This window comes from Strix uralensis, chromosome 1 (assembly GCF_047716275.1).
Source record: "Strix uralensis isolate ZFMK-TIS-50842 chromosome 1, bStrUra1, whole genome shotgun sequence".
In the NCBI taxonomy this organism is placed as follows: Eukaryota; Metazoa; Chordata; class Aves; order Strigiformes; family Strigidae; genus Strix; species Strix uralensis.
The window spans coordinates 11,160,111-11,184,300 of record NC_133972.1 but is presented as its reverse complement, the minus strand read 5'-3'; the positions used below and the strand labels follow the sequence as shown (position 1 = coordinate 11,184,300).

The following is a 24,190-nucleotide window of genomic DNA, read 5'->3' as shown; positions in this document are numbered from 1 at the left end:
GAGCCTGAAGGCTTTTCTTCTCTTTCAGTTTTATCAATTGATTTGGTGAAAAATACTAGCTCTCCTCACAATTTGGGTAACTTATTTAAAAAATTAATACATTTCCAAATGATGTTGAATGCTACTGGTGTGTCACCTGTTTGTATCAATGCTTTCTGTAGTGTTTGTCATTTCTATGGAGAACTACGTTTCGTCTTGTAGCGCATTAGACTTATGTTGCACACCCACACCCCCACCCCCCACCCCCAGCAGGCTGTTTTTTCATACTGCTTTTCCAGACAAACAGAAGCAGCAAAGGATTCCCCACAGGACATGTCAAGTTAAGTTGGAAGAACATTATGGTCTAAATACAGTGGTTGCGCTGGAGTGATCAGAGAGGCAGAAGGAGAAATAAGATTAAGAATGGAAACAGGGTACTGAAGTGACATGAGATTTACAGCTGTCCCTGGGCTTAGGGAGCTGCTATGAGAATTTCATTTGTGAAACATATCCTGTAATTGAAAATTCAGAAAGTAGTGAAGCTGCCAAGGGAATGAAAATCTTCTTTTGGTTTCTAAGGACCGGTTTTACATTAAATGGAAAATTTTACTAAAATCAAGATAAATTTGAATGATCAAGACATGAAATCTCCTTCCTCCAGATATTTCTCATGAATGTTAACAGAATGATTAAAAGCAAATCAGCTTTGAAAATTGTTTGTTGGATTAGATTTTCATAAAATTCCGTTCAGCAGCAGTATTACTATGCTTAAAAAAGATGCAGATATTACGTACTATCTCTGAAAATATATGTCCTGATTATATGAATGCATTATGTCTTTTGGGGGGCATTTTTTGCAGTGTTCTCATTTGATCAGGCAGGTATTTTATGTACAGGTGTCAATGACAGTGGCATTACAATGAATTAAAGTTGGGTGACATTTAATACATTGAAATGTTTGGTGTTTGAAGAGTATCATATGCTACAGTGTTCTTGCGGTACATGAATAAATGCTAACCCTTTTGGTACAGAAAGCTAAGGAATATTCTTTTGTACGTTCTCTGTGCTCCCTCTGGCCTATTATGTGTTAGTACGTCTTTAACAGATCAAATATTTGGATTTTTAGTGCTGTAATATCAAAGTTGCAAGTATTGCATGTGAAAGCTTTGAATTAAAATCAGAATATTTTTAGAATAGAAAGTTCAGAGTGGATTACAGTTGTAAATGGCAGCATTAGTCTGATCAAAGAATTATATAACATACAAGCAAACATTCTTGCTTTATATTCTGCGATATTTTTTTATTTTTCAAAATTCCAAAACATTCTCAGTTTAATGTATGCTCCATTCATGAAATACTAGGTGGGTTTCTTTTTCTGGCCCACTTTCTTCTTCAGCTTCTATTTTAATGGAGTTGTGGATCTCCAGAGGCAGTGTTAAAGAGAAGCTCATAATTTTTTTCGTGTATAAGAAAAAAGCAGAAGTCTGCCTAGTTCTGTATTCTGTTCTTGCAAGTAGCCCATAAAATATGACATAGAACTTCTTCAGACAATTTACGTAGCAGATGCTTTCTGGGTTGGTCTCGGTGCCATTTGAAACAGCCCTGAATGCTTACTTGGTGCTTCCAGTCTTTTCTAGGGAAGGATAGGGTTTGGTTTTCAAACTGTTACTGCATTGACTCTTGATGTATTTCACTTCAAATTCCGTTCAATCATATTCAGTATAGTTCCTAGAAGTTCAAAATTTTCTTTTGTTCTATAATATACTTATTTACAAGTCAGGCTCACCTGCAGAGGATAACAAAGCTACTTTGGAGCCATGAACTGAGAGCAAACAGCTGATAGCTTGCTGTGGATGACCTACCGGTCATGCAGATCCAAATATCACTCACATCCTCATGAGTGTTATGGAAGTGACAGCAGAGCACAATATATATAGCTCTTCCTAGAGCTAAAGATAAACTAGCCAAGGTACTTTTCAGTCTCACTTTAGTGCTATATGATGACTGTGTTTTTAAACTAATTGAAATGTTTTGTTTATGCTGCATCTTTCCTGTATTCATACACTTAATTTGCAGTACTTCTAAATAGACACTGCCATGCAAAGATGGTAGTGGTTCAGATATGTCTATTATCTTTTTCCTTTCTGACCTGCAAATTTAAAACTAAATTTTGGAGGCTGTATAACCTAGTTTGTATCTGAAGCCTGGATTTTACAACTCCTGATGTGTATACCAGGATCTTTAGATTGCTCATCAGAATGAGAAACAAACCAGAAAAGAGTTGTATTTTGATTTCTGTACTACCTCTTTCTGAAAATGCAGTTCTGTACTCTTAGATTCTGGGGCTTTTTTTAATTGCAGAGAGAAACCTTCAACTTTCAGCTCTTCTTTCAGTTTTTTCTATTCCCTGATCACAGTAGTGATGAGGTATAAGAGGTTATGTTCCAAATTGCACAAACCTTCTATAAATAAATATTTGTGTAAATCAGCAAATTACTGAATTATTCACAACTTTTTTCTGGCATTCCCCAACTTGGGCAAATAACCAAATGTATTTATTTATTCATTTTACTGTGAGGAATAGGTTACTCATCAGTAAGAGTTGAAACTAAACCTTTGGCCTGATAGCTGACATCCCCCAGCTCCTTGAACTAGATGAGCAAATACCGGCTTGTCTCAGACAACCTTATAGTCTGATCCCTTTTCCTCTGTCTTACTGTGCTTGTATACAACATAGCCAAACTGTCCACATACATTATAGAAGCTTTTAAGCATTAACATACTACAGATGCACATACACCATTATGTACTTTGCTAACAAAATGTATGAATTTTCAAATTTGCTTGATAACAGGGTAATCTGAAATTTGGAACCACTGATTCTCTTTTTTTTTTTTTTTTTTTTTCCTGAAAGGGAATAATGACTGCCTTTGGCAAACATTATATATATATAACATGCATTGATTCAACTACTGCCATCTCCAGAGCAATGAGACTTGGGTGAAACTTTAATCCCTGTCAAATTCTGGTTTTTGTTTCACATCATGTCCCTTTGATCTGGGGATCGCATGTATGTTGGCCTTTGCTCCCCACTCATCAGAATCTTAGCAAAGGAAGATTTGAGCATTGTAATTCTTCAGAGGAAGGAGGAATAGCAAGAATAATGTGAACACAGTTGGTTCTGGAGTTCAGAAAGTCCATAAAGAACAAGTAAGGTTGCTTAACTTAGGCCAAACTTGAGGGCTACAAAAACGATTCAGAATTTTGGAAATACAAAGGGTATTTTAAAAATATGTATTTTTTGGTAATACTGAAGGAAACAAAGCGTCATCTGGTGTCTGGCTTCATCACATAATTTATCTCATTTGTAACTTTCTTTCCAAGATAGAAATGTTTGTTGGTTAGTAAGATTTTACTTGCAAAAAAAGAGTTAAATATTGTGACTAAAGACCAGCAGTATCATAGCCTTGATTTGGTGCCTGAGATTAAGGTCAGTATGAGTTAGAGAGTTCATTTACCCTGGAGCATGTTTAAAACAGAATGTTTGAAGATATTAGTAGAATTTCTATAGCAAGCTTCAAGTGTGATTTGATGGCATTCAGAGGATTAGAGAAGGTTAAAGGATTATTTACATCCCTGCACATTCTGTTTCCAGTATGCTTCAGCCCAGTTGGATTCCCTGCTTGTCTGGTTTTATTGATCATGTTACTGGCATAGCACTAATGTGCTAGTGATGCATTAGACAGTATAGCACCATATATGTTTATTGTTTCTGAAGCTGCTAAGGTAATTCAAAGTGGTTTTAGGCCAGATACTGAAGTGCAAGAATCCATTGTGGAAATGTTTGTATCTGTTTAATTTTGGCAGACTGGCAGGTTGTTTCTTGCCTTTTTTCCAGGCATAGGTGAATAATTTTTAGTGACTTTTAATACCCTTCCTCCCTCCAAGTTAACTAGACAGTTAGTTTTAAAGCCATACTGAATGGTTGATTAAAAAAAATAAAAAGTGCAGATAAAAACACATGTATATATTGGAAAGCATTAGGTAGTGTAATTACAGGATGTATTAGATAGCTCTGCCTATAATTTAGGCATAAAAACGTAGCAGGTAATGAGCTGCTGGAGTAACAAAAATACTGTGAGCAGGTACTTAAGTATTTTCATTGTTGGGCACCCAACATCTGAGAACAGGATGAACTCACTGATGAGAAGATACAGCTGGTTCTAAAGTGCTAAGGAAATACCACTCTTGGAACATGACTGAGTATATTCTGTCTTTGGTAGCTATTTGAAGTGTGAAACTTGTCTTGACTACTGGAGAGGAAATATTTTGTGATTTCATTTTGATAGTGATTACTGTTCTGCCTCAGTATTGTTGCCTTCTGCCCTTCTTCATTGTAGGGTTGGCTCCTTCCCTTTTGTGCTTGCCTTTACTCAAGGAACAGTAGGGTGAAGCTGAGATGATGTAGTGGTGTTCTTGCATCAGGGTTCTGACTAACATCTGTGACACTCAACAATACTGTTAATCACGTTCTATTGTTTGGGGAAACTATTAGTTGTGGTAGAGACCCTGGTGTTGTATGTCTGCAGACTCAAGCAGTGCTGCATCAATTTATATCTCTAAGCTTTTTTCTTGCTTTTTCTCAAAACTGTAACAGTTAGTAATGTAGATTGGCATATTTTAGGCTGTGAATAGCTTGCATCTTCTGATCTTGCTAAAAAGGAGTTACAGACACCCCCTATCACTTGCCTACCAGGTAGTTTGAGTGAATTTTTAAAATTAACTCTTTCCATTGTTTAAAGCTCTTGGTTATCTTACCTGTAAGTTTTGGGTTTTGTAGTTACTGTTTTGTGAAAGACTTACTGTCTAAGCCTCCTGTTAGAACTTGGCTGCACTGACATGGTTGTGGACTTCTGGGGTTGATCAACAATATAACAATTCATGGATGCTGAACATACTGACAGTCCAATTTTTTTTTTTTTTATTTCGGGTGAAGAATACTGACTTGTTAGAGATTAAGTAGGAATTCTTTTTAATGCAAATTGCTTGGTATACTATTTAATGGAATTAGGATTAAATAAAATAATACTATGATGAAATGGCACAATTTAATATTTTGAGAAGCAAATATTAGCATACCATTACTATGAAGAGATAATTTGAATCATCTGTGATTCCTGAAGTTCTTGACAGTCCTGTTTTTAAAAGTGACTTAGGCTGAAGATAGTATATGGTACATGTTGAAAACGTTCATAATCTTTTGGTTAATATTTGCCACAATCCATGTATGAAGTCTTTGCAAACTGCGTTTCATCATCTTAACTGGTCTTCTCTAAACATACAAAGTAATTTTTGTCTTCAAGATTTCATAATTTTATTTGTGGTTGAGAATTTGCGTGCTTCTAATTCTCAAGGCCATCAGGCTTGCTTGTAGTACTGCTGCTGTATGCTTGTACACTTGTGTGTACATAGTATTTGCCATTTCTTTTTCTGGCATGTACCCTTTCCAGAAGTACATGTACAAAATGCATAGCACAGCCAAGGCTATGAGCTTCTGCAACCATTGCCACTTAACAAAGATTTTCTGGAAACATTAACACTTGTCAACTTCCCTATTTTTGTTTTGCCTGAAAGCTCAGATGAGAAAAGAAACTTAAGTGGTTTTTACACTCTTGAATAAATATATAGCAGGAACTTTAACACAGCTTACTCTTAGGAATTATACTTCTGACAGGCTGAGAGGGATTGGTGACCAGTCTGACCAAACTCAGCATGTGACCACAGTGGATGCACTGGGCAAGTGTGTCCAGGCTGGGGGGGAAAGAAGATTGGGAGCAGGAGAAATGGGAGCATCTCTTTTGTTAGCAGCTTGTGTTTGTAGTAGCTTAAAAGTGAGAAGTTTCACATGAATTTCTTGGACCTAGCTAGTTCTTGGCAAATCAATTAAACTACTGGAGCGCTTGCCCGTGCCAGCTTTGGGAATGCCACGACAAGGGCAGCTGAATAATAGGAGTCAGAATTAATTGTCACTGTATTTAGCAATCTGAGAAGTAAAAGTTGGGCATAAATGCTAGGATTAGTGTTCTGCAGATGCAGTGTCTATAAAGACAGTTCACAATTTTGTAGTGTTTGGTTTTGGTTCTTTTTTGACCATGAAACTAAGCTGCTTTCCTTTTGTAGCTCTAGAAGGTCTTCTGACATAACTAGCAGGATTCTCCAGCAATGGATATTTGTACAAAGGGTGTGTGTGTGTATATGTATGTATATAGTATAGTGAATCAAACAGGAGGCAATAAAAGCACATTTATTTTGCATTGTTTTCTGCAGGATTGGTAATTTAGGTCTCAGTTACTCAGGTTTTTCAGTAATTATTTGGGTTTTTTCAGCATAGATATATTAGAGAAAAGGCATAGGGAGTCAGTACTGACATTCAGAGGCTATTGTGTATGGCTGACACTGAAGATTAAGCAGTTAATACGTTGTCTGAAAGGGTTTTGTGGACACAAATTGCAAGTCCTGTAGCATTCCAGATCTTACACATGAAAATATTTTTCCTCTCTCAATTTGAGTTTATGTAATTCATCTACTGGAGCACTGGAGTCCATGTAATGTTCACAAAAAAAATAAAAAACAAACTCTAAATTACATTGTAATAGATTTCATTCCTAAAAATACTATTTAGTAACTTGAAATAAAACAAAATGGTTCTGAAATAATGAGAAAGAAAAAACATGTTGTGTTTTAGTTCAGTCTGCAGACAGCACAGTTCTGAAATCTCAGGCAATAAGAAAGTTGAACCTTGAACTTTTGTGTGTGAGTAAACTCATGAGAGAAATAATTTTTGAAATCTGTTGCATCATCCTAACAGCATTAGATTGCTTTACAGTACATGTGTATGTTCAGTTTGAATTCAAATTCTAGTCTCTTCATGGTTTTTGTCTCTAGGAATTTAAATCTCTTCTTTGATACTAACTTGATAAAATGGTTAATTGTGTTTTTACAAAATAGTCTGCTAGTAGTTTGAAAAATTTTGTGAGGAAGTTGTTTTTTAATGTAGTTAGAATTCTAGTGTATAAGAACAGTAGAAGATAGTAAAAAGCATGCAATTTATATTGTTTATAGATAAAATACCGATAGAGTTTTTAGACTAATGAGTGTTTCACACATAACTGAGAGCAAAGAAGGCTCAGTGGTATTCGAAGATAAGTCATCTGCAGAAAAAATTACAATATCAGTCCCTGAAACATTGTCTTTATCTTTGGCTAAACTAAGGTCTTTTTTTTAAATTGTGTGTTTCTTTACTTCTAAATGATCAAAACTGTATTTTGACTGTTCTGAAATGATCTAATGCATATTTTCTGGTTATGTCCTGCCTTTATCAATATCTGTTGTCTCATAAACTGCTGTATTGTTTTATAATGTTTTTAATAGTGTGGGAAAATTGAGTAAAACCATGCAACATTCTTTACCTTACTGCTTGATTTATTTTCCTACTTTTTGCATTGAATGACAGCTGCTAGCCGGGATGATAGCAGAACCTGCTTTTCTCTCTGAGTATACTATCTTTGCTTTGGATCCCACCAAACAACCTAAGCCACAGAGTGACGGTGTGGTGAGTCCTCCCACCCCTCTTAGTGATGCCTTTAGCAGGGGAAGGAGCGTACTGTACTAGAAGGCAAACCTAGTGTTGCTTGTGGCTTGTTCTCACAAAGGCATCTATCTTTACCCTGTTGCTAACCCTGCACTAAATTTCACAGAGGTAGTACCTGATAGCTCCTGGCTGGTGTGCTGTATGATGTGAATTTATTGTAACATAAAAAATTAACATGTTTTCTGTTATACAGGTAACCATACTCTACACAACTTTTAAATAATTGCTGCACAAGTTTGTGTGTTTGTTGCTTAGAATTCCTTAATGCCATTGAAAGTCTTCCTCTTCATTTTTATGTATGTCTGTATGTATTTCAAGATAAATGGATATGATAAACATTGAGATTGTTTTCGTCTAAAAATTATGTGCTTTTTGCTGTGTACAGTGAAAGCCTCACAATGTCATTTATTACTAATGGTAGCAGGAAATAATTATCTCACGTAGACACTGAAATTCAGCTACTTCTAGTTGGTAACCTGGCAGCTATTATTGTGAGGATAAATAGTCCTTTATTTAATAATTAGATTTTATTTTAAATATATATTTCTTTGCCTGGAAATGTTATTTTCATAGTATACAAGTGGTGAAGCTCAGTGAGAAGAGAACAAGGAATGGAGAAAAAGAAGCAGGCATAGGGAGGAAAGCAGGCTTCTAGTTTCTAACATACACACCTACAAAAATGTATTCTTATTATTGTCACAGGACTGGGATGGCATCTTCCACATGCTTCAGAGGCATGCACTCCTGAGTCCGTAGGGATTCAAAACACAGTGTTTTTTAGAGTCCCAGCTCATCCTCATGCTTCATGATTACTTTGCTTTCTAGTTTAGCAAGTGCTTTTCTGCTGCTCATGAAGACGCTGAAAATGAGAAGTCACTGAAAGCTGTAACAAGATAGAAATTCGATAAGCAGATGCACTTAGCACAACATACCCATGTTGTGTTGGACTTGCCTCTTTCAGTCTAAGCAAGATTGGACTGAAACAGTGATTAAAAAGATGATCTGTGGAAAGTCTTCCTTTGTGGTAAAGGGTTATGCTTGTTTAGAGCATGCCCTTAGAGCACAGATTCATTACTAGCTCAATCATGGTGTTCACAAGATGGAGCTTTTTGATGGGGAGCAAAAAGGACATTCAGACTGTGCCAAGATCTGTAGTTACTAGATTTTTTTTTTTTTTTCCCAGTTCTAGTTATTTTGACCATATTCCAGGCCCAGTGATCACTACTTAAAGTTTCACTGCAAATTTAATTAAGCTTTTCTAAACTTACAGCACTCAACAGTTTTGAGCTCTCTTCAACTAAATTAGAGAATATCCCTAGTACAGTTGCATTTAGAAAAACATATTTTTGTGAATGCTCAAATGTTGTCTTTATATTATCTTTTAGTATATACTTCAGGGGTAGGAATCACTGACTTGCATATTTATATACAAGACTGCATACATAATTATTATGTAAGAGTTATCATTAATGTGTTACCAACGTGTAGTAATGATACATTACCTGTAAAACTGGTAGAGCTCTAGAAGTGTACTCTAGAAGGCTCTAGAGCTGTACTCTCATGGTAATAATTTGGGGGGAGAAAACAATGATTTAGAAGTTTATAGGGAAGAGGAGGGCTGATTATATACAAATATATATTAAAAAACCCATTATATACGTTTGGGAAACCTGGGTAAACTAAAGATGCAGGAGAAGGAAAGTTTCATCAGCACACACAAATGCATATTAATTGTGCTAAAACAGTATTTTAACTGTGTGTGTGCAAGTGGTGTGTGATCCAAGAGTGAGCATCATAGAGAAATGACAGTAGTTGTGGATTTTTTGGCATAGATGAAGTTAGTATAAACTCCTTGCTAACTAAGCTGCATGGGTTTTGTTGCATGAAAAAATAATTCAAATATGCTTGGATGGACAGGTTTTTTTAAAGAAAAATTAAAGGAAAATGAAGGAAGAAAATGTGTACTAAGCTGTCCTTCCTTCCTTGATAATTTACTCAGCTTTGGAATACCTGAGAAGGAGGGAGAACAGTAAAATGTTTTTAAATGTAAACATTAAGCTTTCATTCTTTAGGCTTATGGAACCTATTTATACCTTTGAGAAATAAATAAAATTAGTTTGCATTTCAGAAATAGGGAAGTAAGGAAGCACAAGTGTCACTAGAATGCTCTGATGTGCTCCAGTTAAAATTAAGCTCTGGTTTATACATCTTAGTAACAAAAAGCAGCCTTTTTAGTAGAGATTCTAAGTATAGCTCTCATTGGATAGAGGAGATAGTTATGTATGTTCTGTGGGTTCGTGGAGGAAAGGCTTCTGCTGGTTTCCAGAAACCCTGATGTAACTCTGTTGGTTTTAAGACTTTCAAAGTGCCAGCCTGTGCTCTGTGATTCTAGTTTTGCTGAAACATCTTTTAAGGCTTATGAAAGGCTTGGGCTTTTAAGCTCTTCAAAGCTGCTTGAGTCTGTACTTATTATATATAGCAACTTCCATTCATGCTTACCTTTCACTGTGTGGACACTGGAATATGACCCTTTGCCCTAGAGCAAAGTGACTTAGAACTGCAGCTTCTAGATACGCTGTTAATCTTTTATGTAAAAGCTGAACCACCACAGGTATCCCTTTTATGATTTATGTCAATAGAAAGTGTAATCCCAAATACAGGTTCTACTTTTGTTTGCACAGATTGAATACAAAGATGTCGTCACAATTAATAGGAAAATTTTAAAAGTGGTGACATGAGTTTTAGTTTTGAAATGGCTTTTTTAAGGATCTTCATAGATCCTTAAATGACAGCTTTTTAAGGATCTTCGTGGAAAGAACAGCATCCATGGTTTTTATATTCATAAACACCTTATTAGATTTAATAAATCTACTTAATCTTGTGTTTTAAAATTAGATCTTAAATTTTATTAAATTATTCTTGTCAATTAGATTTACAAACCCTTCGTAGTTTCTTTTAATTCTTTTTATGGGTATCAGAATACGTGATTTTTGAAAGAAGTGTTTATAGTTAGTTTGTAATTCTTGGCAAAATATTAGTCTTCCTCTGTCCAGTAGTAGCACAGTAGATGCTTTGTAAATTATAAAGCAGAAGATAGATAAGCTTATTATTAGCTTTCCAGTTAGGAAGTGAAAAAGAACAGGTAATGGAGACGAGAATAAAATGTAGGAGTGCTTTAGTTTAAAACCCAGTAAGAGCAGTTTATCCACTAGGAATAAATCAGCCACAACAAGACAGTGCTCTGAAGCAGAATACAGGTTTTGTTCAAGCCAGGTGAAGTGCAATTTCGAAATCCAAACAGACTTCTTGTATGGCTGGTTAGTGCTCATTTCGCTCTGTCTGAATCTGGGTGACTGCTCATTTCGCTGGCTTCCTTAACTGTCTAGATTTCTTTCTCTTCTCTGTTATTTTTGTACTTCCTTAAGTTTGCTCCCCGTCAAACATTTCTGAAGCCCTTTTACACTGAATCATTCCTCTTCTACATTTATGTTTATGTATGCTTATCTGTGTATCCACAGAGTAGAAGCTGTGGGTGTAATCATGTAGCAGCTACATGGATGATTATGATACGTATACAACTAAAATACCAACCTTAGATTTTACAGCTTGCATATAACTATCAGGGTATATCTTGATTAAAAATTAAAAGTTACACTGCTTTTAGCTTCTGAATTCCTCCTACTTTGTTCGATATATCTCTGTGCTTTGCTTCTCTTGGAAAAAATTCATATCTAAGATGGTTTCTAGCATGTTTTGCTATTTCAGTTTGACCTGTTTTAAATATCAGAAAACCATCTGGTTTTGTACAGGTTAGAAAATACCTGAACACAGGGCATAGGAAAAGCAGGATAGACAGATTAGAAACAGAATGTTTGAACTCTAAAAAAAAAAACAAACCCCAAAACAACCAAGAGCATTATTTTCTATTGTGGATGGGGTTTTTTGTTTGTTTGGAAGTTCAGAGGAGTGTATGTGTGAAGTTTTGCACAGGATATTTTTTCTGAAAGTTTAATTTTCTTCCTGTGCTTGTTTGGAGTCTCAAACAGTCTGTTACCAGCACTTTTTTGTCAGGTAGCTTCCACCCCCCAAAATGTACTTAAACAGAGAAAGATGGTGTGATTCCACTGTTACTTATGTTGGCTGTAAACAACAGTGGTCATAAATTAGATATTTTCCTGCTATCATTTTGTCTTTTTAGTGTTTCTTTGATTTGTGCATAAATGTTACATAAATAATCATTATGAATAATTTAATCGGAGATGTCAGCATTTGCAGATGTCTCATACTAATCTGTGCACACGTAGCGGCTTTGTAGTTCTGTATATTGCAGCAATCTGTTTTGAATTTAACAAACTAGCTTGTTTGCATGAAGACATCTTAATAAACGTTCAAAAGAAAGTACTAAAAACACAAGCAAGGAAAAAGCACAGGTGCTATTTGTAGGAATTGCGTGAATTGCGGTCCTGGCAGTCTATTCCTTCTAACAGTTGTTTTTCCTCCTGTAGACCTTAGCTAAACAACCACTTCCTAGATCCACAGAAAACAATGGAAGTGGACAAGCCTCCCCACAGGTACGGCGAGGACATGGGGGATTTGTTTCCTTCTTCACTGCTGTGTTGTCTTTGTGTTGTGTTGGTTTAAGTGCCCAATATAGATCTTCATTCTGGAGTAGGGATGACCAGTACGTAGCCTGTCAGGATACTAGGGTGTTTTGTTTGTGTGTAATCCCATTAGCTGGTATTAAGTGTTGCTAGTGATGCGTGGAGCTTTTTTTGTAGGGACAGGTTAGCAGTATCTGATGGTGTGCTGCAGGCTGCTTGTGTTGAGGTGTGGCTCATTGCTCATGGACACAGCCAGCATGGGATACGGAGTGTTAACCTCGCTTTCAAAAGGAGAGGGCATATTGCGTGGCTAGAAAGCTAATTTCTAGCTGAAGAAAAAGAGCTGATAGGCTAAAAAAAATTTGTCACTAGTGGTAAAGGTGGGGGTCATTCTTTAATATGTCTCAGAAAAAGTTTAGCTTGCTGGAGTGGAATTAGCTGTGACTCCTCGTACGTGCATCCCAACATTTGATTGTGAGGGCAACATTGTGCAGTAATGTTTTCAAATCACTTCTGTAGCACTGGCAGTATCTGGTACCATAGCACAAAACCTTTTCCTTTACAACAGCGTAAGTACTTTAACTGCATAAATCAATAATTACATTTTATGTAACAATCATAAAGCCATTTAAAATAAAATAAAAATAAGAAAAGGACTGTTTAAGACGGCATGCTAGAACTAACTTGTACATAGACTTTTGCAATAAATTTCTTCTCTTAATCATAGGAAGATATCTTTGTGTCTTTGAGATGAGTACAGTCTTCTGTTTAATACATCAAGAAGTGAGTCAGTATTTTTTTTTTTTTTTAAATTTGGGACAACAGTAAATGCGACTATTTTAGTTACATGTTCTTCACTTTTTAAAGGGGTTACACAGAAATACATTATTTTAGAAGTTTAAACCAGAGGTGTAGCTTATTGGATTTAGTTGCTATCTGAAATTGCCCACAAGTGGTAGATGCATGCTTAATTTCTCAGCACAAGATGATTCTTCTAAGGGAGTGGTAGGTATTTGGTGTCATGCATGTGTTAGGCAACAGTCGTCCCTTTGCCCAGGTCAGGTGTCTGTTTCTTGGGCTTCAGTATGTGTGTCTGCCTAAAAGCAGTGCAAAAGTAATTATTTGCTTTGAATTTTTACAGCTGAGTGACACTCGGTCTTTTGCCCAGAGGCTTCAGCTCCGAGTCCCCTCCATGGAGTCTTTGTTTCGAAGCCCAGTAAAAGAGTCCCTGTTCTGCTCTTCTTCTAAGGAGTCCCTGATACAAGCTTCTTCAAGAGACTCATTGAATCGACTGGACTTGGATGCAGCTGGTTCCACCTTTGACTCAACTTCTGACATGGAAAGTGAAACCGAAGAGCCTCTGAGAAATATGGACAGCCTCAGCAAAGAGCAGATGCGGCAGCGACTGCGCAGAATGGAGCGCAGTTTGGGCAACTACAGAGGAAAATACTCAGAGGTAGGCAGTGTTGTGAGTGACTTACATGGGTGGAGAGGGGAAAAAGAGGAGGCTAACAGATACTGCAGTAGCGGATAATCTTTCTGTTTTCCTATCTGGAGCAAATCGATCGACTTACAGCTAACATGGAAGTTAAGTTATTATTGTAAGTCTAGTTATATTTGGTTTAGATAGGTCAAATGTTTTTCTGGTAATAAAACACGGAAATCCTTTTCTTCTCTTGTTTGTAAATAATTCCATGTTGTCAGCAATAGAGATTAATTAGTGGTTACTTACACAAAGTAGGCCTGTGAAGGTTTCTGCTGAAAGCCTGTAGCGAGGGGTGGAGTTCGGTACAGAGGTGAGCAGGGCTTGTACTCGCATGACAGCAAATTTACTCTTCTTCTGGAACTTGTTCTTGAAGTGCACAGTGTGTATTTCCTGCACATGCGATAGGCAAGCGTTTTGTTTTCAATAAGTAGGTTCTATTCCCCATAATTTCCAGGTATTCCCGGAAAGGAATTAATTCAAGGACTATTTATTTTGCTATTTTAGTGAAAACCAATGATATAAGTAGTTTTGCTACTAATTTTTCAAATTGTTGGGAAAAGTAAAGGTTTCCAAGTGGTGGTGTTGGATTTTTTATTTTTTTTAAGTATGTGTGTGTATTGTATTTAAAATGACATTTGCACTGGCTTTTACAGTTCTTTAAGTGTTTGCTGCCCTCAAATACAAAAATTCCTGTGCAGCCTTTTGGCTATTAGTGTCAAAATCCCTGGAATCTAAAATGTGTATACAGTAATTACAGTATTCAACATATGCCTGAAAAAACAGTTCTCTTCCATTAATTCAGTAATTGTTGTCTCCCATTAATTCTTTCATTCTCTTCCAGCTAGTATAAGAAGATAATTTTTTTTAAAGTTTATGTAAACAATGTTGCCAAAATGAAAATTCTTCAGTTTGTATGTTTGTTTTAGTGGGTTTTTTGATTGGTTTTTTTTTTTTTTTAGTGTAGTCTGTCTAGCAAGTCTTAATTTTCTCTATCAAAAAGGCTTGTGGGTTTCTTTAGGTCAGTTGGAAAGAATTGTTTTGCCGGAGCTTGGAAGAATGTAGTTTCAATATATAATGAGTATTTAAGATGTAAATTTTTTTTCTCACTTAAAGTAGGATACAAAGTTAGCATCTCAAAAATATGGTAAGGGAAACCATCCATAGTAGGTTTAGTTTTCTTTTAAATGTAAAATAAGTATGACTTTGAAATTAAAAGTAATTTTGAACTCTGAAAAATCTTCAAATTGCTATTTAAAATAAAGGTACCTTTTGACTTAAATATTTCTGGGCTTGGTGTTTTGGATTTGTTTTCCTTTAAATTTTCAGCAATTTGGAAATAGCATATTCTAGCTCCAAGTGCCATTATGCTACTTAAGCTTTGGACAGCTTAGGCAATTGTGATCAAATTTTTAATTAAACTAAATTGTGCAGTTACTCATGAAGTCCTTTTGTCGGCTTACAATAAGAAATAGTGTCCACTTCCAGTCTTTCTTTGTCTGCTGGGTATATGCAAAGCACATGGAATGAGAACATTCGTTATTACACAGAGTTGGTTTTTTTCTAGATTTGTAAGTGTATTTTTTAACGTATACTCATTGTAAAATTAATTTTACTGAAGCTCTCTGGGATGTGAACCCTTACAAATGTACATCCCTGTAGGGTAACTGTCTGGGATGTAACTTTCTCTTATGGTTGTTTTTTGACTGCCTGTATTGAAGCATGGCTCTTCTTAGAGGTCTTTTCAGTGAAGGGAGAACAGTGCATGAATGCTGAATAACCTTATTGTTTTGACATGTAGGCTTTATTTTTTTAAGACATTGGAGATATTTTATAAATGGAAGAAGGAAACATTGAGAAAATTTAAGTATGTTTGTGTCAGAAGAGCTTTCTCAAATGAAGAGTTTGAAAATGCAGATAGGGATAAAACTAAGTAATTTATTTTGATAGCTATAAATGCATGTATTATCGTCGTTATACCTGATTTCTGTTTTTTAGCTAGTGTCTGCTTATCAAGTTATCCAGCGGGAGAAGAAGAAGCTACAGGTAAGCATTACTTTTTACCCTCTTAGAATGTGTAATGCAAATACAGCTTTAATTTTCAGGGCATTGTGTGTGTGTGTGTTTACACAATACATTGTGTATGTGTGTGTGTGTATAACAGAAGACTCCTTAGCTGCAACTTCTGAGGAATAAGCTAATATTAGTTTGTCAACGTAACTGTGAAGCTATTGTACTTCAGCCTTTTTTTATTGCATCAGCTGAGTTCAGGTGACTGCCAAGTTGGCAGTTTACGATAATACTTACACATTGAGCTTGACTTGAAAGAAAAATACAAATCATTAATTCGTCTGCTGAAATAGAATTCTATGGATTTATTTATACTTTATAAAAGTTACATTTAATATACCTGATGTTTATTCTTCCTTCTTTTAAGGCCATTCTGAGTCAAAGTCAGGATAAAGCACTCCGCAGAATTGGAGAACTGAGAGAGGTAATTTACTTTATTAATTGAATATTTATACCACATATACATAGGATCTTTCTCTGCCTAGCTTTTGATTTTTTTTGTTCACTTTACAAAATATTTTCTGTCGTGCAGCAGGGTTTCTTACTGCTTGTTTTTATTTGCTTATATGGGGTTATTTCTCTGACTTGTTTCCCATTCAGCAGCTTATTGTCATACTCTTAAGATGGAGCAGTTCATTGTACCGACTGAACTGCTTTTCTGTTCATTGTGAAATAGGTAGAAATGTGTGTGGTTCTTAAAGTATTGTTGGGTCCAGCAGTAGATGTCCCTGTGCAACTTGTTGCTCTTCTAGTATTAAGAAATACTAATGTTAGGCAAATACAAGTAAGAGACACTTTTAAATAAATATTTTAATGACTATCAATTTAAAAAAAGGATAAAATTTTAAAAACTGCTCTCTTGATCTCAATTATATACATTGTTTTTATGGATTTGTAGTGCAGTTTATTTCAATCATAAAATCAGGTAGGTTGTGTTATGATTGTTGTCTCCTTAGGTTATAGTGAAATTAAAAGGAGAAGCTCTAACATATATGGTATTGATAATAAACACGTTGAGTTTAATTACAAGACATGTACAAATTATTGGGCAGAACAAATTAAAAGGGCAAGTTCACAAAAGCCGTATTGTCAAACTTTGGTGAAGCAGGATGTGAAGCTGCAGCCTTTGTACTGCCCCAAGAGCCAGTGCAGCGTCGGGTTCAGAGATGGGTGCATGAGGGCCTCTGTCCATGCTCTGACCTCGCTTGGCAGCTGGATACCAGCTCGCTCAAAGCCACGGGCTTTCTCTGTGGCTGCACTCCTGTTTTGGCGTGTGCTGTGCCGAGCAGCAGCGCTGCTGTGGAGGTTGCAAGGCCATGGCGAGGTCCCACCTGTGCCTGAAGGCAGATTCGCTCCAGGCAGTCGGGCGTCTCGCCCACGGATGAGGGCCAGGATCTGGCCCTTGAGGGTGAGGGATGGTGACTGTGAGCATCCGGACGTGCAGGTACCCAAAGCTCCTGCTCACCTGCAAGGGGCTGCCCCTGTGCGACGTTATTTCAAAGGAAGTCACTGACAAATTGTGGAGCACTCTACTTCAGCTGTGCAGGGTGTAATCCAGGTAAGCCGGCTGTGCATTGTGTATGCCATGGGGATAGCATTTTGGTTTGGATCCGTGCTGTTTCTGCCCCAGCACCTGCAAACAGGCGGCCAGAGTGCTGAGTGTGTGGTGCTCAGCTGAGCTGGAGTCTGTGCCTGGGCTGTTGCCCTGTCCTAAGCTAATCTGTCAGCCCATAGGAGGGGAAAACCCACAGCATTACTGACAGAAGTGCCTTGCCAATGTTTTTTTTCCCAGTTCACTACAAGGTCAAATGAAAGAAGCTCATTCTGTGTTAAGTCTATATCTGCATGCTCCAGTAGGTTTAGTTTTCCAGCTTATTGGTACTTGGTAAAGTTTGGAAGGCATATATATATACACCAGAGTTAAAGCTTTTCATTATGAAGAAGGGTTGGACATGTGCATACTTACTTTCCACATTTTCTGTCACAGCCTTTCTGATTCATATAATATATATATTCTGATATATATAGATTTGTATATATATTTGATATAAAATTTAATTTCATTCTTCTAAGTCTTGTAGATTTAAGCATTCCTTCAAATCTCATACTGAAATTCTTTTCTATTAATTGAAGAACTTCAAAAAGTAGTTTTTTGGTCTTTTGGGAGCCCAAGTTACAGCATCAGGTAAAACAGACCTAAAAGAAAAATGACAGATAAAATGGTACATTTCCATTACGGAAGCTAAAATGGTACAAAATAGATCATTCATTGATGTAATAATTTGTTATCAGAAGTTAAAAAATCTTTTTCTTCATCGTACAGTCCATTTTCCCCATATATATGTTGAATCAGACAAGTTTCTTTTAAGAGGACCATGTAGGAATAAACTGTCTTCTCTGAGACCAAGTTGACAGTGTGAAAGAGTCCCTGGCTATCAATGTGTGTTTTGCTTACCTTAGTTTTCTCGTTAAGAATAACTCTTCAACAGCAGTCTTCAGTGTTCTCATTCTCAGACAAGGATCAGAAGGGACTTTGGGACCCAAAAAGGACCATTTCTGTGTTGATTTCAGTAAAACTCTTTGTCACTTGTTCTTGCACTGAGCTACTTTCCTTGGCTTGGAAGGAATTGCTTCTAAAGCTCAGAAGGGCAAGTAGCTGTTGAGAACCTGAGGCAAGGCATGGTTATAAAGTGGATATAGTTACTTGGGAAGAGAGAAGACTAGTTTTCCCAGTGCCACCTTCCAGCACTGCCCTGCCTGCGGGGCTGGGCAGGCTCAGCTCACACGACTGCGGTTCTCAGAGCTGGTATCAGGCTCCGCTGGGGCAGTCGGGATTCGCTGCGGAAGGTAAGGGGTAGGCAGCAAGACAGCATAAAAGCAACATTTGGAGTTAGAGGAAAGCAATGCAGGAAGCATTCAGTGCCCTGTGTTTTTGTCTCTTGTTCACTTTTTCATCCTATTGCCCTTTATCTTTTCCTGGCTAACAGAAGCCATGTTTATGGGTGCTGCTTGCTTTTATACAACCGATCTTTGCAGAATAATGGTCATAGAAGCATTTGCTTCCTGCAGTAAATCACTGGGAAGATATATATGGATGAAGTAAATATTTAAGTAAAAAAAAAATAGAATACAAGTTTGGGAAATTGTTTACAGTGCATGCATGAAATGTGTATGGTTCTGATTCAATAAGCAGTTAGATGTGAATCAATTTAAATACATTTATTTTCTATTAGAACAATAATTATTTAAAGGAACTAAAATATTTAAACTTTAAACACATGGGAAGTAAAGAAACCTCCCTAAGGCAGTATTTTATGGTTACATAGATCCTAGTAATGCATTTAGGTAACAACTAGAAGTTTCTAAAGGTGTTCAGCCAAATTAATGCAACTAAGTAGCAAGTAAAGCCACATAGCTAAGTTCTTTTGTATTCTCTGACTGTTTCTGATTTGAGATATGTTTGAGGAATAAAGAAGCCAAATTTCTGCTCTTATAAATGCCATATGTCATATTAGAATGCTAGCCTATTGAATGAGCATAAGAGAAATTAACATTTCTGCTGTTTCAGTTGACTTAATCTGGTGGCTAAATGAACAATCTAGTTTACTGAAGTGCAGTCTTCAATTTCCACAAGTGTTTGTGTGGAAAACAGTTTTTGGGAGCAAGCGTGAAGGGATCCCTACACAAACTTGTGTTTTAGGAAGAAAGATTCCGTGATAATTTTGCATTAGATCTAGACTCTTGCTGGTTTAATGCTAGTATTACAATGGGATGTTCTGATGTTGTGTGGAATGTTGTATAGTAAAAGAAATACCCACTTTGTGGTTGTATTCTAGGGTCACAAATGTGAAGAGATATTTTTAATATTTCATGGTATTTTGATAAACCTTTTAAATTCACATTTCAGTTTTCATTTGAGATGCATTTGTTTATGATTCGCAGGAGCTCCAGATGGATCAACAAGCAAAGAAACATCTCCAAGAGGAATTTGATGCTTCCTTAGAAGAAAAGGATCAACTTATTAGTGTCCTGCAAACTCAGGTAAGATACCTTACCCAACAGATGTTCTTTAAAACTGCTCTTCGTACTTTTTTTTTTTTAAATTATGTATTTCCTATAATGCATGTCCATGTTTTTATATAATTGCTGTGATGTTGTTAAGCTTCTTGAGAATTTATGATTATCTAGAAATTAAGTGCATCTTTGTGGTAGAGGATACTCTTGTAAAATCTCACTCATGTTAAATGTGATTTTGATATGTGCTTGAATACCTTTGTATTGTCTTTCTTATCAAGAACATAACATTAGTAGATGTTTGAGTGAAAATCACTTTGGCAAAATTTATGTGTTTTGCTTAATTGGTCTTTTTTTTTCTCCACTCATATTGATATTATTTTTGTTAATTGGAAACATAATTCTGATTTTTAAAATGCTAAAAAAATTCAGACAGATTTTTCCTTTCTCTACTCGCTGATACCAATTTTATTTAACTCTCTCTAGTTTTGAAGATGAAAACATGATCTACTTAGAATCCTTGGCTTTTTTTTAACAAAAAGAACATTTTATTTAGGTCTTGTTGCTGAAACGGAGGTTACAGAATGGTCAGATAGGCACTGAATTGCCTGATTCAAATATCCAATCTGAACCACAAGTTCAAAGTCCAATAGAAGAAATCACTACAGAAAATACTGTGGAACCAGGAAGCAATGGTAGGTTTTGCAGCTTTTTCAAGAGATCTTGAATTTTGTGAAATAAGCCTACTGTTATTAATGATGAGCGTGTCATAATAAAGGTATATTTCCTGGAAGGAGACAGTTGTTTTGAAAACAGTGTGGCAGCTAGAGGACAGGATAACCCTTCTAAGATACTAAATTTTCGTAAGAATTCAAATCTGATCTGTCTTGCCTTTGTCAGTAAGGATGATAGTATTGTAATTATTGCATTTGCCAGTAGGGGTTGTCACTATCCCCACTTAATATGATTAAGAGATTCCCCCATAAGCAAGGACCTATCCCTGGAGTTTAGAGAAGAGACCAGTTGCCAGTCTGTCTTTTTTTTTTCCCCAAACCCCTGCCCCGCCCCCCCCCCCCCCCCCGGAAAAGTAAAAGCAAAGATCAATTTTTATACTCATGCTGTTCACTAATCTAAGTGTTCCCTCACATCAGGAGGTTATTTGAGTTACGGGACACCCAGTATTTTGTATATTTGATTACTGAGCAAGGGACATTATAATGTTGATATATAATGAATGTGTCATTCATTGGTATCCTAGGGTTCAGATAGAGGTGAACATGCATCTTTAAATTATCTTTGTTCAGCATCTGCCATGATTTTTGTATGTTAGGATGATATGAAGGCTTAGATCAGAGATTTTCTGTGGCATGTCTTTTGTAGTGCTTAGGAAGTAATTTAAGTATCCAGGCCCTAAGAATCAGGGTTCAAGACGTTTCCTGTGCTGGAGTGTGCTTCTGGAATGTAGCATGTAAGACTTATGGTCATGAACTGAACTTCTGAATTTGTCTGGTCCTGTTTTCATGACAAGTACTCGTACAGACTCCAGAGCATCAGAGCAGAACACACAGTAAAATATTACCCACTGTGCTGGTTACGCAGGGAGGAGTACAGCTTGGAAAGATGCTAAATGTGGCCTTCATCCTGCCAAATGTGGTATTGCCAACCTGGATATTTTAGAATTAACATCATACCCAGCCCTGGGAGAGCAGGAATCTGTGTGCTTGGCACTTGAGAGATGCGATTTACTTTGCTTTGCATTTTTTCCTGCCTTGTGAATATTCTGTTAGTAGCAGCAGGCAGGTTTCTAAATCATGATGACTTTTTAATTGCATAGAAAACCTTGTTGAATAATAGTTTGTTTTTGAAGCTTGTATAGTAACTAGGGTTTTGTGAATTAATTTGGGGTGAAAGACTGTATTTACGGTTCTGTGTGTGTGTAGCATGTTTCTGGCAGTTACAGTAGTCACTAGGAAGTTTTGCAGACTTTGCACAACTTTAGAGACCCGAGAGTCATCCACAATGTGAATGATGAATGCATCTCTACGTTTTGGGAAAGGTGCGCATATGATAATGTTGCTATGTTGTCTTGTAGAGCATAATGAAGATTCAGTTAAAACACTGGAAACTCTTAATCAGAGGGTGAAGCGCCAAGAAAACTTGCTGCAACGTTGTAAGGAGATGATTCAGTCACATAAGGAGCGCTGCGCCCAGTTAACCAACGAGAAAGAGGCACTTCAAGAGCAGTTAGAAGAGAGGCTTCAGGAACTGGAGAAAATGAAGGTATGGAAAATGCTCTTAACTTTATGAGTAGCTACTAAAACACAGTAAGAACTCCAGTATTTCCAAACTTTATTAATAGGGCAGACCATTAAACAATCTGTCCATATGCTGTTTTGGGAGTTAATGGTGCAAAACTCACCTGGATTGAACACATTCAGCAATTGCTCAAAAAGCTGTAAAGAAGGGTATGAAACCTTACTATATGAATAACTGTCAAAATGGTATCAGAAATAAAGTAGCTGTGGGACATTGCGGTGAGGAAAAGACTGCCCTAGCACAAGACCGGAGGTAAAGTGAGAAAAGTGGAGCAGAGCTAAACCTTTAAGACATAGTGGAAGAGGCATCAGTTATGTAAATGATCAGTAAACACAGGTAGGACAGTGGAGAGCACAATACAGTGAAGAAAACATAAGTGCAGTCCCAAAGCTAAATTAATATTTTGCTCAGTTTTCCTTTTAAGGCCATTAATGCCGAGCGTGGAATAAAAGTAAGGTGACTAATAGTAACAGAAACATGAAAATGGGAAAGTACAGCTGTACTCAACTTCAGTTCTGGAGATCAGATTCTCTTCTCTGTCTTGGTCTCTCTGAGCACTAGCCCAATCTGAAAGAGCTCTGAAAATCTCTAGTATTCTAAGGAACTGTTCTAGAACAAGGCCAGTAATGAGCAATTAAGTTGCATTGCTGAGATCCTCTTGTAAGCTGAGATGCAGGTAACAGAGCAGTTGCCTTAGGCATGTTTCTTGCCCATTTTACTGTAACAGGTCTGACACCCATGAGAGAACTGTGGAGGCTGTAACAAAGCCTTCAGATACCTGAATTATTACGGAAGCCATGAGGCAGCCTAGCACTGGGAGATTTAAAAGTGATTTAAAGCTGCCGAGTTAATTTCCCTGGATTCTGTTCTGTGCTCTTCCTGCAAGGCATAGTGCAGGATAAGAGCTAACCTAAGCTGTTTGTCAGAGAAGGTATTTTCTTACAGATGGCAGTGTTCTAAACTTGTGGTTGGGGTCTTTTTTTAGGACCTTCAAATGGCTGAGAAGACTAAACTGATTACGCAGCTGCGTGATGCAAAGAATTTGATTGAGCAGCTAGAACAAGACAAGGTAAACAAAAAATTTTCATTAAACTCTGTGTAGTTTTTGAAGAAGATTGTTTAAAACTCAAAATATCTGGCTTCCTGGTATTGGAAGCTGTTCTTAGTCATCTGATGTGGTTTGGTTTATGTTTTAATAAGCAAATAATTTAAGCTACCCAAGAATTTTATTGTATAAATACCTTAGGGTAATTGTCTGTTGGGTTATACTTAATACTGCAAGATGATGTTATTTAGGATGGAGCAATTATGCTGAATACACTCCTCAGTGCCAGCTTTAAAAAAAAAACCAAACAAAAAACCACACCAAACAAACAAAAAAAACCCCCCACACTAATAAAGATGAGATACAATGTAGATGAATTTAAAAATGACTGAAGAAGAAACAGTAACTAGTTTCTTAGGAATATGAAGAGTTTCTCAGTTTTTTGTTCCTTAAAGTTGTTTTTTTTAATCACAGTCTTGGTACTTGGAGTAACTTGTAGTGGTATAATAAGTAACGTGACTAACACTCATTATATGTGCCTGTCTAAGGAGGAGCACGCACACTACAGTGCTTTTGGTTTGTTTACAGAATGCATATTTCAGACAAAAGTATCTGTACCACAAGGAGGAAGTTTTCTGATGGACCTTAGTTGCTGAAGGAGTTCTTTTCACCACTAGATAAATTCTGTCTACTCTTCAAAATAATCCCTATTATCTTCTTTTTGTTAGCATTTTCTGACATAGAAGAATACCATGATCTCTGGTCTTGTAGTAATAGACTAAAGTTTATTCCTGACAAGGATTGTGTCCTGGCTTGAAATTGTTTCAGGTATATATTTTACTTATTTGCTAGCTTTTTATCACAAGGATCTTTTCCGTAGGGCATGGTAATTGCAGAGACAAAGCGACAAATGCATGAAACACTGGAAATGAAGGAGGAGGAGATAGCCCAGCTGCGTGCTCGGATCAAACAAATAACTACAAAAGGAGAGGAATTAAAAGAACAGAAAGAAAAATCTGAAAGAGCTGGTA

The 24,190-nt window shown here is 36.6% G+C and overlaps 1 protein-coding gene across 19 annotated transcripts in view; it reads left to right on the top strand.

Annotated features, from left to right (window-relative positions):
• GOLGA4 (golgin A4) overlaps nucleotides 1-24,190 on the top strand; it is a 79,327-nt gene that overhangs the window by 18,162 nt on the left and 36,975 nt on the right. For 12 of the 19 annotated variants that reach the window (XM_074882222.1, XM_074882005.1, XM_074882171.1 and 9 more), the window contains 10 exons: nucleotides 7,493-7,591; nucleotides 12,136-12,201; nucleotides 13,373-13,687; nucleotides 15,713-15,760; nucleotides 16,152-16,208; nucleotides 19,727-19,825; nucleotides 20,355-20,493; nucleotides 21,891-22,078; nucleotides 23,100-23,183; nucleotides 24,040-24,187. In XM_074882222.1, the coding sequence (XP_074738323.1) occupies nucleotides 7,493-7,591; nucleotides 12,136-12,201; nucleotides 13,373-13,687; nucleotides 15,713-15,760; nucleotides 16,152-16,208; nucleotides 19,727-19,825; nucleotides 20,355-20,493; nucleotides 21,891-22,078; nucleotides 23,100-23,183; nucleotides 24,040-24,187 (1,243 nt within the window). The remainder of the gene's footprint in view (nucleotides 1-7,492; nucleotides 7,592-12,135; nucleotides 12,202-13,372; nucleotides 13,688-15,712; nucleotides 15,761-16,151; nucleotides 16,209-19,726; nucleotides 19,826-20,354; nucleotides 20,494-21,890; nucleotides 22,079-23,099; nucleotides 23,184-24,039; nucleotides 24,188-24,190) is intronic. The other 7 variants (XM_074882455.1, XM_074883265.1, XM_074882844.1 and 4 more) reach the window with 5 other exon arrangements.